The sequence below is a fragment of the Perna viridis genome, chromosome 4 (assembly GCF_037379345.1).
Source record: "Perna viridis isolate PV_CMFRI_1.1 ecotype Kerala chromosome 4, ASM3737934v1, whole genome shotgun sequence".
Lineage (NCBI taxonomy): Eukaryota > Metazoa > Mollusca > Bivalvia > Mytilida > Mytilidae > Perna > Perna viridis.
Genome location: NC_142448.1, coordinates 35197195 through 35213759, shown reverse-complemented (window position 1 = coordinate 35213759; position 16565 = coordinate 35197195). Strand labels below are relative to the sequence as shown.

The 16565-nt window shown below is 31.9% G+C and overlaps 1 protein-coding gene across 1 annotated transcript; it reads left to right on the top strand.

Moving 5' to 3' along the window:
• Nucleotides 1-6249: 6249 nt before the first annotated feature.
• Nucleotides 6250-15832, top strand: LOC148619882 (uncharacterized). Its single transcript, XM_088577061.1, has 5 exons — nucleotides 6250-6292; nucleotides 6532-7014; nucleotides 8091-8573; nucleotides 10323-10427; nucleotides 15139-15832. Exons 1-5 carry the CDS (start codon nucleotides 6250-6252, stop codon nucleotides 15390-15392), a joined length of 1368 nt encoding a protein of 455 aa, XP_088433187.1. The 3' UTR covers nucleotides 15393-15832.
• The last annotated feature ends 733 nt before the right edge of the window (nucleotides 15833-16565 follow it).

The following is a 16565-nucleotide window of genomic DNA, read 5'->3' as shown; positions in this document are numbered from 1 at the left end:
TTTTATGTTACTGTGAAGTTGTTAATTACTAGTACCTCAGTTATTTACTGTTATGTGTTTGTGTGTTTTTATTTTAGATTATGTATCAATTTTATATTATTCATCATCATTCAATACTTCTGCATCTATGAGTGTGATGGAATTCATTTACAATTTAAGTATTTTCTGATGTGCCTGCAAATATAACTTAAATCTTCAGATGTTGGAAAAGGAAATTTGTTGATGAAAAATATTAGAACATGATTTTAAGGTTCTTTTTTATTATTGAAAAGATTTATTTGGTAAGCCTTTTTATTTTCATAACTTAAATAAAATGGTTTTATTTGAATTAGGAATTATTTTGGAATATACATATAGAAACTGAGTGAAAAAAATTTAAATTATCTTTTCCTTTAGGGTTTATTCACAGAGGTGCAGACGAGGCTAAGGTTATTTTGATCAAAGAAAGCAAGGAAAAGTTGTAATCCTGTAGTCATGACAACATGACAAACCACCTTAACAGCTTTAGTCTTACAAATTATTATTTTACTTATTTTTTTCAATTCAAAATAATTCTTATTTTATATGATACCTTCAGGTGGGGCATTTTGAAATAAAAATTGGTAACTAAATTTGCAATGAAAAAATGGTCAGTAAGTAGAGCAGTAACAAATTTTAACTTTGACAATTTATTACACTGGTGAAAATGATGGTAACAGATTTCTTTTGATATTTTAAATCAGGATGAAAATAGGTAGTTGATTTCATATGTAGAGTTTACTGATCTTTAAAAAAATGTCTTTAAAAAAACCTGCCATGATTGGTGTTTCAATAGGGGTGAACAGATGAACTTACTAATAAACTGATAATTACATTCCAATACACCTTTTTAAGATAGTAACACATTTTTATTAGACAATGGAATTACTATTACGTCCAAGCAAATACAGTTAAATGAAATTCAAAATGATATTTTTTTGTTTCGTTACTGATTCTTGTAAGAAACGTGAAGAAAAAAAAATAGATTCATGATTATCTTGTACACATAAAATAAGATGGATAAATTATCTTCAGTAGGCTTATTTATAGACAGTGTTTTTTATGGTTGATAGTATTAATGATTTATGAGAGGATAGATATTACAGCTGAAATAGACCTTTTTGCAATGGAAAAAATATTTAGAAAATTTCCTTTAAAAAACTATGCTATACACTACTGTATTCTTCTTCCTTAATCCTTTTCTATATCACTACTAAAAAAATTGCATGTTTTTTATAGAACCATTTTTGAGTGTGTTCTATTTTTTTTTTTAAAGATTAAGATAGCATAATAGAGACTTTCAGAAAAGTAAGGATATAACTAACATCTACAAATATATAAACCTATATAAACCTATATTATTCTTTCAATTACTTTCTCTAGGAAATACAAAATATGCTGTTATTTTCTGTCAAATTTTATGATTTTCATTTTTCAGATTCAAGCACACAATTGAATTAGTTCATACATTGTTTTATTGTATTTATACATTCATTTTGACTATTTGAAATTGATATATGCAACCTTTTGACATTTGTTTTAATGTGTACATGAAGCAGTTTGGTATTGCCCAAATAATATATATAAGCATACCATAAAAAACATTGAAGTGAATGTCAATTTGTTGCTGTATTGTACAACTGACACTCAACTGTGACTTGTGATAATGTGAATAAGTTGCTGTATTTTAAAACTGACACTCATCTGTGACATGTGATCATAGAATTTGATTTTGACATGGGTAAATGAAGACAACTACGTGTTCATAGCCTAGATCTGATGAGAAAAGATCTGTTTTTCATTTATGTACTTGTCAAAGTAAAAAAAAATGTGAAAGGGAGACAACCTGTTTATTGTATAATGCCATATTTCTCCGAAATAAAAGATCCTTGTAACATTTCATCAATCTGTCAGGCACCTCAGTGTGAGAGACTGGATTTCATAAAATAGAGTACAAGTATTTCATATTGTGTTAGGGTTTTAGTAAATACAAATTATTTTTTTTTGCCTGCAACTTACATTTTTTGCAAATTATTTTATGTTAAGATTTCTGTCATTAATCAGCTATAGGTATTCGCTTCTGATGTTACCAATTTAATTTTACATGAATTTTTATGCCTATGACCATAACAGAAAAGTCTATATGAATTTTCATTCGTTTGACCATAATAGAAAAGTCTATATTAAATGATTAGAATAATTAAAAAGCAGTATAACTAACAACTGTAAAGGCACATGCAGCAATTACCTGGACATCAAATACATTGACATCATTGATAAAAATATCTTTAATTTGATATGGACTATCCTTTATATGGAAAGTACATTGGTCATCAATGAATTCATGTTTTGTTAAACGGCACTTGGGGCAAAGATTCATTGAGTACTTGTTTAAGAATCTATGATGTGATAGGAAACACATGGGTCGCAAAACAAAATCAATAAACAAGGAATAAACGAACAAAAAATAATCAGACATCTACAATCAAAATTGTAATGCATATTTTCTTGTAAAAAAAGAAATAAGAATAGTAGCAAATTTTGACGTGATTTGAAAAGAGAAGGAAATGCTGAATCTTTGCCTTGATGTGTTTAGATTCATTTTTGTGTGTTATTGTTGACTGGTTGGTGGTATTAAATGCATTCTATGGTGTGCAGAATTAAGTGCATGTCTCCCTTTTACATTTTGAAAGATTTTTTTTCGTGATTTCTAAAGCTGTAAAATGATTCGAACAGAATATATCTATATGAAATAAACAATACTAGATCTTCGTTGCTATTTTTCCTTTTTAGCTCACCTGGCCGAAAGGCCTTTTAAGTTATTGCCATCACTATGTGTCTATCATCCGTTGTCTTCAGTTTTTTGAAACATCGCCTCTGAAACTATATGACCGAATGTAACCTAACAAACTTTGCATAAATGTTCCTCAGGGTATTTTCAACAATCCTTGTGCGGGAATATTGATCAGGCAAAACATGACCGCTGTTTCTAAAAATAGACCATAGGGGGCACTCTGCAGAATTAATATCCCAATAACAGTTGGGTTAAGCTAAAATCAGGTAGAGAGTTTTGTTAAGCATGCTGAGATGGACCGTTGCCGAAATTTTTAGAAAGTCTTGTTGACAAATTAATGAGTTATGGGTCCTGAAATGGATTTTTACTGAATTTTACATTTGCAACTTTAAAATCTTCTCCTCTAAAACAACTGGATGGATTGAAACAAAACTTAAAAGTAAATGTAGAACACTGTGTCACATCTAACAATTTCTTTCTGGGGATTTTTGATCTTGCGAAAAACGTGAAAGCTATTACTAAAAATGCAACATGGGGATCTAATTGCAGAATTATGCAAATAACTCAAAACAGTGTGGTTAAGCTAAAATCTGGCAGGGAGTAAAATTGTTCAGCATGATGAGTTCGACCTATTCCGAAACTTTCAGAAGGGTCTGTGAACAGATGATTGAGTAATGGGTCCTGATATTCATATTTGTTCGAATTTTATATTTCCAAACTTGAAAATCTTTTCTTCTGAGACTACTAGTAGGATGGACTGTAACCGAACATGGCATGAATATTTGGTAGGATATCCTTAGCAATCTGTGGGATTGATTTTAGGGGTTCAATATTTCAGCTATATTCAGGCAATGAACATGAAATGGATGCTAAAATGAACATGAAATGGTGATAAACTGAAAAATGAGAAGTTTCACAAGGATAATGGGGTCGACAAATTTTGATTGCCACTGGAAAAAGGGAGAGGTGGGTAGGGTCGGGCAATTAAGCCTCCTGTGGCGGAGACCTATGGTTCCTACTCCAAAGAGAATACCACAAAAGGATTCTTTTACGTGCAAGGAACGTGGTATCTTTCCCAACACGTTGCACCACAATTGTTTGCGGTCAGGTTTTCCGTAGTATGGCCTGACGACCCCAGCATGTAACATGGCAGAGGTACCCCATTCCACCACCTGGGGCACACAACCCATTTGCTCTGTGGGCAGAGCGCCCTAGCTCCAGCCAGCGTTCTGAGCACAATTTACTCGCCTTTTACGACAAGCTGAGCGCTGCTGCTTCGAGTCTATTCTTTTGTCGGGGCTAAATCTGTGTGAGGAGATTTTTGATCTGTCGGAAAACATGGTCATCATTCTGTGTGAGATTTTTGATCTGTCGAAAAAATAGTCACCACTACTAGAAATTGAGGATTTATGGAAATAACTTTAAAAACAATGGATTTAACTAAGTTACACAGGGCTGTAATGCTTGTATCAACCTGTGTTGTATCAAGTCTGAATAATTTTCTTGCGCTTGCTTGCTTCATGTTAAATATGCTTAATACGCTAACGTACTTTGAATATATCGGGAACAAAACATAGAAAATATTCATGAGTTACTATCGTTATGATGTTAAAAACATCACGAATAGATATTAGGTAGGGTTATACGGATTAGATGCGCAAAATATACCAGTCAGACTCGAAAAAACATCTTTTCTCTACTGTCTGATAATAAGGTTGTTTTTTTTTTTCAAAAGATACTTATAAATCATTTATTTATGTGAGTTTTTTTAGAGATCGATTGATTTAATTTCTTCTAAAGTTTCAAGACTCTTAAATATTAAATGAAAAATTGTAGCACGAACTATAAAAAGGACAAAAGATCTGAATGTTCATCTGAATGTTAAATAGTAATATGGTAATTTTTTATTATCAAATTTATGTAATTCGGGAGATATTGGGGATGAGTTCCATTATTTGTTTAAGTGCTCATCATTTGATAGTGACAGAAAAATCCTTCTCGCAGAAAAATATGTTAAAAGGCCGAATATTACTTAAAAAAAGCTTTGATCACCTTCTGTTCTCAACAATTTATGTAAGCTTATGCGACAAATTACAAAGATGTTGTCTCCAGGGTAGTATTCGTAATTGATGTATGTAGAAACTCACCATGAATATAACTCAACATTATTCCTTCCAATACATGTTAACTAATCAACAAATCATGCATAGATGTGCTTTTAAATGATTTAGTCAATTTGAAATCAATCTTACTTGATTATTCTTACAGGTATTTGCGATAATTAGTTTCATTATTACGATCTTCTAATATTTATGTTGTGTATGATTACCATAGATATGGTTCTTTCATGGATATATATTACATTATGTACCTTTTCACTTTTGGAGGTAGGAAAAAGAGAACACTCCAATGAAAAGAAAACGCACTCATAATTTAAAAGCATATAGTTATAAACCTAAATTTTCTGGGACTTCGTCTTCAAATAAGCACTGTTCTATAGCTTAGCCAGTACAATGCATCCGAGTAATCAAGGGAACCAAGATTCTAGCGGAAATCAAAAGAATTTAATCCGGGGACAAAGACCAGACACGGGAAACAGAATACACAACAAAGAACATAAAAAACAAGAATAATACATACAAAGTAACAAAAGTAATTGAGCAAGTCGGACTCCACTAAAAACTGGAAGCATGGACCAGTTGCACCGGTAGGGTAAGCGTCCTCTGCTGTTTTATAAACACCCACCGAGTTGTTCATAAAAAGTCAAGTCCAGGGTAGACGAATGAGGAAAGGAAATCTATGGACACGTTGAACAAATCAGTTTTCATGGTGCAAATAGATACACCGTAACGATCCACGAGCTCATGATGACGATGATAAAACTTTTGTAGTGATGATTTTAATCTTGTAGCAACAGAGCCCTGTTCCAAGAAGTCTAGCGCGATATAAAAAGTCTGCGTAGTTACGACAGGCTCTGGCATAACGTATGAATTATGATATGAAAACTCCATAAGCATGTGCTGAAGGGGTGTTGCCATAGATAAAAGGAAAGTTGACAATACAGAATGAAAAATCATCGTGTTTGTCACATAGTTTGGTCAATAGTTTTCCTTTATCATCGATCTCTAAGTGTAGGTTAAGATATATAGCTGACTTCACAGCGTCTGTATATTAAAGAATTAATAAAAAATGACAATATATATAAGTTTTCATGAATCGAAGATAATCGCGTATGTTTGGAATTGTATACGTGCCTTCGATTTTTGTATCTGATACTTTAAAATTGGAATTTAAAAAGAAGTTAATAATGAATTTATATGGTATAAGAAATAGAACAAGATGAAATAATAAAAAATAAAAGCTGCCTTACATGAAAAGGAACACATTGTCTTTTATAAGTCGGGTTTTGAATGTGCTGAATTTGTCACTGAGAAGAGATGACAGGCTTATCGAAAGCTTGTGTTATAATATTGAAAACAGGTAAGAATATGCTATCAAATTAACAATTACTCAGGTAGAGGAAATGCTGATTTACGTTGAAATATTTTATCTAAACACTGCGTAATTTTCACATTATTAATATACTTTTGTAATGTATTGTAATGTAATGTAATGTAATGTAAATATCTGTCTTATTGTAGGAACTATAAACACATATGACCCATAGTTTTAGTTAATGTATGCGGTTCTTATTTATCTTATTTTTTTTAATATTTCAGGTTTAGTTATTGGGACTGTTCTAGAGCACACCTTTAGAATAGGAACGATATATGAAGACTCTCCAGAAATTTTTGTGTCATTAGAAAAAAGAGGAATTTTTAAGCACGGTATGCATGCGTTATCCTTTGCAATAACGGGGGATTTTGAAGATGTTGATAATAAACCTAATTTATTTTTTATTGTCAACAAAACAGGAGTACTACATTTGATTTTCAACCATGACAATATTTCCACGTGTTTCGGTCTGTCGGATATTCTATTCCAGCCTTACGGTAAAGGGTTTAATATATTACCTGGAAAATTTAACGTTGGTTGGAACAATGAATCCATGACTATAGAATTTCAGCACTTGAATGACCTGGCCACCAATTCGCATATAGTTACGACAAGTTTATTTGAGGCCCACCAGGGATCATACGTGTTTGATGTCGAGGATGTATGGGTAGGATCGGAGGGATTTGTTGATTGGATGTTTTATACAGGTAAGGTGTTTTTTAAAATCATTTTTGGTTTTATCAGAAGATGTCTCTGAAAAAAAATATAAATTCGGTTTCTGAAAATGATGATGCTAAACCAAAACATAATTGTGTATTGTAAAAATGAATACAGCTAAACAAATCACACGCAGGAATATATTTTGAAGCTGCTTCTTTAATGCCTCATAATTCCCTCCTTATGTAAGGGGGTAGAGCTAGGGTAAGGGACATAACTCATGAAATCAGTGATATGTTTGTATTATATTCAATTTCACCAAAGCCTCTCAAGCTTTTGTTTTGAAACAGAATAAAATAAATCCAACCTAATTAGATGCTGTCATAAGATTGATGTAAAATGCTGAATACAAACGTTTGAATGATTTTAAGAGTTGCGTCCCTTACCCTAGGTCTACCTCCTTAAACACGACTCTTTGAGAGTATAAACTGATTGTTCACATCCATTTTACAACTTCCACTGCTTCATTTGTTACATCCGCGCATTTATTATCGCAATCAAACATGACTGATGACATATATATATATATATATATATATATATATATATATATATATATATATATATATATATATATATATATATATTATCGCAATCAAACATGACTGATGACATATATATATATATATATATATGTCACCAGTCATGTTTGATTGCGATAATAAATGCACGGATATATATTTATATATATATACTGGGCGTCGACAATGCAAATCAAAACAGCAACATGATAAAACAAACAAAATAACAATGACAATAATAATAATAATAAAGAAGAACAAGACAATATCAACAAAAGCGTTATTATTTGGAGGCTTACTTTATGCTTTGTGATGTAGTTACTTTCATTGAAATTAATTTGTATAAAAATCATAAGCCATTTTAAAAGCATGCATTTTCAAATCACTTTTGTGATGGCAACTGTGATGATTTGACGCTGTTCTTATCGATACTTGAACTAACAAACTTGACATCAACATTTTGTAAGTATTTAGCCCAAATGTTTCACATGAATTAAAATAAAAATATTTAACCATATTGCATTTTATCCTTTCTTAAAATAAAGATGGGGAAACAAGAGGCTCAAATACAGACAGCAAAACACTGTTGGTGCGGACATGCAAGCAGTATTCATTGTCTGGAAACGGTTTTCCTGTTTCACTGTTGGAGTATGTTGAAATAGAAACAAACTTCTATCCATCAGCAACGATTACTGCTACAGTTTTTGATAATCAGTTATCTGATGGAGCACTTGATATCAGCATTTACTTTTACGTCAATGAATATTGTGAGCTAGACATACAGTGTTATCATGACGAGTCTAAGTTGGACTCCGAGTTGAGTCATGAAAGTGAGTGCAACAAGAAGGCATTTAAGATTTCCATTTCCAGCAACTCTGATTTCATTGATATTTGCCAGGTTGTCAAGGTTCATGGAACAACTTTTATGTTATCAAAAGTATGCAACAACACGCGCAAGTCTGAAATCATTGATTTGAGATTTAGTTCAATGCAAACATTGCCTTCGTTGTGGACAGTAAGAGGAGTTGGTAAGTCAAGACCATTTTGGTAATTATTTTTAAAATTATTTATTTTTCAGTTTGAAAATTTCATAAAAGTCTTAATTTCGACATACAGTAAGATATATCGTAACCATTCTCTGAATAAACAACCAACCTGTCCACAGTTGGATTTTTGACAGTCTCATTGTATCAGCTTAGATGCATTTTAATCTGGATATACCGAACACCTGTCTATAGCAAATAAATTATAAATCCACAAGGGGTTCGATTAGGTAAGGACTGATAGGAACGTATCATACAATGAGAATTATACCCTTAGCGGAAGGCTAGACAGTGCTTTTTCGAACCTTTTACAATTCAAAATCATTTAATTTAGCTACCAGGATAAAGGTAATATTTCCTGAAATTTGAATTTTTATGTGAACCCGTTTTGAACCATTTCTCGGAATGATAAGTTAGTTTAAAGTTTTTCGAAGAGTTATGATATTTCAATGAGTAGACCAGATTATATTTTGGGAGCATCAGTCACAATGCAAATAAATGCTTACTTTTACCACCTTTCTTTTCCTTTCGGCAATTTATTGGATTATGAAAAAAAAAACCAACCAATCGTTCGCAAAATGGTATCCGATGGTCACCCTGGACACAACAGGAAGACCTAGACTTCACAGACGATATAGCTCTCATTTTGCATACTCATCACCAAATGCAAAAGAAGATCAACAAAATATCTGTAATATCAGATCAAACTTGATTGAGAAAAAAAATAAGAACAAAACAAAGGTTCTATGGACAAACACCCATCATACAAAACAAATTAAACCAGACCAACAACCTCTAGAGGATGTCACAAAATTCAAATATCTAGCCAGAGTGGAAAAGAAAGGTGGCACAGATTAGGATCTGAAAGCCAGAATTCAAAATACCAGGGCAGCTTTTCAACAACTAAACAGCATCTGGAGCTCCAGAGATCTGCAAAGACACACAAATCCGAAGATTTTTAACAGCGATGTTAAGGCAGTCTTCTTGTATGATGCGGAAACATGAAGGACCATTGTCGCTACAGTTAAATGAGTGCAAACATTAATAAGTACCTATTTGAGACGCATCGTCTATATCTTTTGACCAAATGCAATCAGCAACGCAGAGTTATGGCAAAGAAAACAAAAATAAAAACAGAAACAAACTGTAGAGACGCTGGATGTGATTTGAGGAAACGCTCAGGAAACCACCAACCAACACCACACGATAGGCCATTACGTTGAACCCCCATGGAAAAATGAAACGAGGTAGACCATGTAACAACTGGTTAAAAAATTTGGAGGTAGACATGAGAATACTAGGAAAATACTGGATTGAACTGGAAAGAACTGTCCAGGACAGGATGAATTTGAGACAGCTTGTAGTCTACCTATGTCCCAGGAAGGGTAAAAGGCAAAAGTGGAGATTTACTTTTTTGAGGAAAAAATGCATTTATTTAATACATATGTTTTATAAGGTATGCATGATCTTGATCTTTGACATAGTGACCCCTAAATCAATTGGTGTCTTTTAATCTGTTATGTCCTCACTTATGTAAGATTTGGTTGAGTAAACACAAACGTTTACTGAAAATAATCTCCGGCCAGATGGACAGGTGATCGGTATGTAGAGGAATACTCACGTGGGTTATTTTCCCGATACAGAAAAAATCTATTTCTTCTCATTACTACAGTGGAATAGAAATACGCAACTATTTTTTAAATATTAAAGTATATGAAATAATTTGTCTTTCAGAGAAAGAGAGTAATTTGATAGTAGCGGATGTCTTTAAAAACTCAACAACTAAATCACATACAGTTGTGGACTCAACGATCGAGGCAACTGTTAACCTGCTAACTGGTAAATACGACCAACGATTATCGGTTCCGAACAAAACTTATTTTAATAAATCGTCAACGGGTTCGTTCTCATCTTTATCGCACATTATTTAATTTTTTGGATACAAAAAAAAAAAAAAAAAAAAAAGCCACCATTCGCGGCTTAAAAATTTTAAAAAATCTTTTCTTATTGCAATTTTATGTTTCAAATCATTGAATTGTTCGGAACCATAAAAAGTTGTGTACAATTTTGGTTATTTCATGCCTGCTTTTTACTTTCTTTGTAAGAATTAAGCAAAATTGGAAAAAAAAATATGATATTTGCGTGTCGAAAACCCACCAATCTGACAATCGTCCCTTGTAATGTCCATTTGTAGTTGATCTAAATACAATTATAACTCGTTTTACAATAGGATATTGAAATTCTGGTTCTAATTCCCAGGTTTCGCTGTCTGATCTTCCGGTGCAAATACGAAAGGTAAAATACTGGGACTGTAGAACAGTCGTCCCAAGTCTATTTAAACCTACAAAATTAATGTAAGACGACACGGACGCTAAATAACATATTAGTACGTGGGCTGGGATAACCCCCGTGCACCCCCCACAGATCAACCAAAATATGATTTTCAGGTACCCTTGTACCTCCCATTTACGAATCGTTTTGTCGCCAAAAAATAAACGGAAGCATTTTTGTATTTTTTGGCTACTTTTTATACCTCGTTGAACCAAAAATCTCTTTTTTTAAGTTTTTTTTTTTGTTATACAAACGTCTTTTTTCTACAGAACGTAGTAAACTGACATATGTATATATCATCATATAGCCCAATGTCTCAGCTTTACAATATTACCAAGAAAGTTGCAGTAACACTTAGGGTTTTGCGGTAAAATGCGAAAAATGTACCCCTACCCCGCCGACAAATCGCTAAATTTTTCAATGTCAAAACACCTAGAGTATTAATGCTTCAGTTATAAATGGCTTATTTGGTATTTTCTATTTAGTATTATCACAATTTTTACTTCTGGGGTTCTTTTGATGAATTTTAGTGATTTTCATAGTCAGAATTCATAAAAAATGCGAAAAATGGGATTTTCGATTTTTCGGTCAAAAGTCACATAAATTCGACTCTACAAGTTACTGCTCAACTAAAACGTCTCAAATTTGGTATCCTTCGATAGATAATTTAATTTGCTACATAAATAAACCACGAATTTTTCAAGAATGGATTTTCCAAAAATGTTAAAAATATTACCCCTACCCCTAGAAAACTGGTCGCAGTATCAAACAGAATTCTCATTCACAGCATACTGACACTGTAAAACTTATATTATAGGTATTCATGATTAACATAATGATGTACCCAATATATCTGATCAATTCAGGCGCTTAGATTTTCTTTTTGGGGTAATAACTACTATAAAATCGTAAAAAGGGGAATTTTCAGAATTTCAGAATTTCTTCTATATCACCAGTTATTTTCCTTTTTGCAGAATACCGTAGTTCAATGAAGCTTTTGTGTGCTACATTAATATAATGTCTTAGCTTCCAAATGACCTCAAATAATAAATATTTGAACTTTTCCAAGTCAAGTTAGATGAAAAATTGCCACCCCTACCTATGAATAAAAATGCATAAACATGAACCCAAATGTTAATAATTAATATATAAACGGTGTACAATAGACATGTTGGGTACTATTGTTTTAATTAGCGATGTATTCAACACATTATCTCATTTTAGGGACGTATTTTTCAGTTTTAATGTGATAATAATGAGTTTTTTCATAAAAAGGGGAATTTTCAGAATTTCATATTTTGTTCAATTTCAACTATAATTGGCAATTTTTTTTCACATACCGTACTTCAAACAAGCTTTTGTATATTCAAATACAATTATAAAGTGTCTTAGCTTTTTAAAGAGTATAAGTAATACATATTTGAACTTTTTCAAGTGGAAAATTGCCACCCCTACCCATGATAAAAATGCCTCAACATGAACTAAAATGTTAATTTTTGGCATATAAACGGTGCACAATAGACATTTTGGGTGCTATTGTTTTAATTATCGATGTATTCAACTTTTATTTTCATTTCAGGGGCGTATTTTTTAGTTTCAATGTGACAATAATGAGTTTTTCATAATAAGGGGAATTTTCAGAATTTCATATTTCCTTCCATTTCACCTATAATTGACATTTTTTTTCAAGTACCCTACTTCAAATAAGCTTTTGTATATTCAAATACAATTATGTATAGTGTCTTAGCTTTGTAATAAGCTCAAGTAATAACTATTTGAACATTTCCAAGTGCAATTATGTGAAAAATTGCCACCCCATCCATCAAAAGAATAACTAAATATGAACCAAAATGTTAATTTTTAGCACATAATCGATGTTGAGTACTATTGTTTTAATTATCAATGTATTAACATTTCTTTTCATTTCAGGCGAGTTTTTTTTCAGTTTTAAGCTGACAGTAATGAGTTTTTCATAAAATTGGGAATTTTTTGGATTTTAATATTTTCTTCCATTTTTCCTGTAATGGGCAATGTTTTTCAAGTACCCTTCTTCAAACAAACTTTTGTATATTCAAAGACATTTATGTATCATCTTACCTTTCTAACGAGCCAAGGCAACGTGCAATTAAACGTATTCCAGGCCATTTGGGCGAAAGTATGGTACCCCTACCCACTAAAATCTGCCCCAATGTGAAAGAAAATGATCGTTTATAGCATACACAAACTGTACGCAATGTCTGTCTGGCATTTATCATGGAGATCTTCTTGTATCAATCATATTGTCAAGCAAAATTAAGCTTTTATTGTCTTGTAGACCACAAAATATTATAAAAAAGGAAATTAAAAATGAAACAGATTATCACGCATTTTAGCACGTAAATTGTATATTTTTTTCTTTAAAATATCAGTTTTTACATGATTTGGTTTTGTTTGCTATCATTATTTTTATACATATAAGGTTTCAAAGAAGCAACTACGATAAATGAGTGGCATACATGTATCCAACACCATTTAAAAAATGCAAATCTACCACATACGAATTCTGGGTTTTTCACAGACATTTTAGTGGCTATGGGGTACCATTCTTTCGCCTTTACGGCTTGGAATACGTTAAAATATGCGATACTTTGGCTCATTAGTTAGCTTAGTTGCTACATAGATGTGTTTGTATATGCAAAAGTTTGTTTGAAGTAAGGTACTTGAAAAAAAATGCCAATTACCGTTGAAATGGAAGAAAATATGAAAATCCGAAAATACCCCTTTTTATGAAAAACTCATTATTGTCATATTGAAACTGAAAAATACATGCCTGAAATGAGTAGGTATGTTGAATGCATCAATAATCAAAATACTAGAACACATGTCTATTGTACACCGTTTATAAGCCAAAAAATTAACATTTTAGTTCATGTTGAGGCATTTTTATCATGGGTAGGGGTGGCAATTTTCCACTTGAAAAAGTTCAAATATTTATTACTTGGGCTTTTTAAAAAATAATTGTATTTGAATATACAAAAGCTTGTTTGAAGTACGGTATGTGAAAGAAATTGCCAATTATAGGTAAAATTGAACAAAATATGAAATTCTGAAAATTCCCCTTTTTATAAAAAACTCATTATTATCACATTAAAACTGAAAAATACGCCCCTAAAATGAGATAATATGTTGAATACATCGCTAATTTAAACAACAGTACCCAATATGTCTATTGTACACCGTTTATATATTAATTATTAACATTTTAGTTAATGTTGAAGCATTTTTTATCATAGGTAGGGGTGACAATTTTCCACCTAACTTGACTTGGGAAAGTTCAAATATTTATTATTTGAGCTCATTTGTAAGCTAAGACATTATTATTGAACCGAACCGTATTACACAATAGCTTGTTTAAACACGGTATTCTGAAAAAAAAAAAGACAATATATCGGGTGATATTGTAGAAAATTCTTAAATTCTGAAAATTTCCATTTTTCAGATTGTATAGTAATGTCACCCCAAAAGGAAAATCTAAGCGCTTGAATTGATCAGATATGTTAGGTACATCATTATCTTAACTATGAATGACTAAAATATGAGTTCTACAATGTCAGTATGTCGTGAATGAGAATTTTGTTTGATACTGAGACCAGTTTTCTAGGGGTAGGGGTAATACTTACTGAAGCATTAATACTCTAGGTGTTTTGGCATTGGAAAATATGTCAATATAAGCGATTTTTCGGCGGGGTAGGGGTACATTTTTTGCATTTTACCGCAAAACCCTAAGTGTTACCGCAACTTTCCTGGTACTATTGTAAAGCTGAGATATTGGGCTATACATGTATTTGTTTAGTTTATTTACACATGCTATACCAAGAAGGCTAAGACTCTCAAACAATTGAGTCACAAAAATCTTGGCTTTTTGATCAGAGGGGTACAAATATAGGCTTATACTGAAAAAGAATCCGAGAATATTCTTTAGCCACAAATTGATTCGGTAATGGGAGGTATAAAGGTACCTAAAAACCATGAATTTGATGAAGGGGGGGGGGGGTGCACGGTGGACTCTCCCAGGCCATGGACTATATTTATAAGTCTTCCTATAATAAAGCTTTATTTTATTGCAGAATACACATGCCTGATATTAAATAACGTGAATATCTTACCTGTGTGAAATGATTTTGCATACATTTATGACTTTTTTTTCATAATTGAATAAATTTTTTCCCTTAATTTTTAGGAGCACAGACGTGTTGTAAATGCCCCTTGAATGCAACTAAAATCGAAGAGATTATTAATGAGATCAAAGTCAACAGAAGAAACACATCTAGATATTTCAGGAGACTTAATTGTGCATCGGATTCCAGGAAATCGTCCAAAGCAATAGGTCTGGTGGCAGCGACATTTCTTAGTAGTGTTGTGATTATAGTCTTTGTTATGGACATCTCAAATATCCAATTAATCATCAGAAGAATTCAGCAAATAATTTCATAATTTTTTGGTTAAATCTTATTGGTTTCAATGATGATAACTGAAATTGTATTCGGTCTGATGTCATTTTTTGTTGTTTCTATAATGCTTTAAGTGATATGTTGTTATCCATACGGAAATGTATAGAAACAGTTCCTTCAATCGTTGGTAGGCGATACTCAAATTCCAGCCGGTAGTACAGTATAACATGTTTGATACTATCGCTTTTAAGACCGGATTATCCTGAGTTGCTGTGGTAAACCTTTACAGTTCTCAGCCAAAACTGCAATTTTGCAGTATTCCAGATTGCAAAATACCTAAAACACTGATGCTTCATTCCTTGTATTGCACATAGTAGAACCCCTCGGTGTTGGACTTGGCTTTCTATTTCGATAGTTCAGATTTAGTAGTTCTTGAATGTAATTGATTTTCTAATTAAGATTTACCAATGTATTTGATTCTAATACTGCTGATACACATATGCATATTTATAAAATTTTCAATATGTATGATTGGTAGTTTTGGATTTATTTCCCTTAATACTATTTGTGCTAGTTCCCGAGACAAACTTTTTCAAAATAAATATTCACTTCATATCCATCTAAATAAGAAAATTTAATTTTTGTCAACATTCGCTTGCTTTTTTACCCCAAAAACAATGAACATTGTCTAGAAAATTTTCTAAATAAGAAAATGTAATTTTTGTCAACGTTCGCTTGCTTTTTTAAGCCAAAACAATGAACACTGTCTGGAAACATTTTCGGCGTCAGTAATTACAATATAGCGCACGAATCATTTGAAGGTAATTTCGTTTTAAAAGAAAGAAACAACAAATGCTGACACACACTCTGACAATGTTAAGTGTAATATTTATCCTCTTAAGATGTATTTTACTGGGTAGATTTTATAAACCGCACAAGTATTTTCCCCAAGTTTTTATGTTTACATGCCAAAAATATTTTAAATCGTGTTTTTTTATTCAGTTTGACTTTAGACATGCTTTTACGAATATACAAAAAAAATTAATTAATTAATAAATACAAAGGAGAAGAAACAGACCCTTTAAAAACAACAACCAGCATATGTAAAAGAAACAATACGTAAACAAATAGTTCAGAACCAATAACCGAACCCACTACCCTAATAACTAAACATTAACGGTGATAGGAAATGTGAAGTTGATTTAAAAGTTACATT

Excerpts from the sequence above, each read along its gene's own strand:
- LOC148619882 (XM_088577061.1), top strand. The coding sequence starts at position 6,250 with ATGACAGGCTTATCGAAAGCTTGTGTTATAATATTGAAAACAG. Across the intron at positions 6,293-6,531 it reads TGTTATAATATTGAAAACAG|GTTTAGTTATTGGGACTGTT; the intron begins GTAAGAATATGC and ends TTAATATTTCAG. Across the intron at positions 7,015-8,090 it reads TGATTGGATGTTTTATACAG|ATGGGGAAACAAGAGGCTCA; the intron begins GTAAGGTGTTTT and ends CTTAAAATAAAG.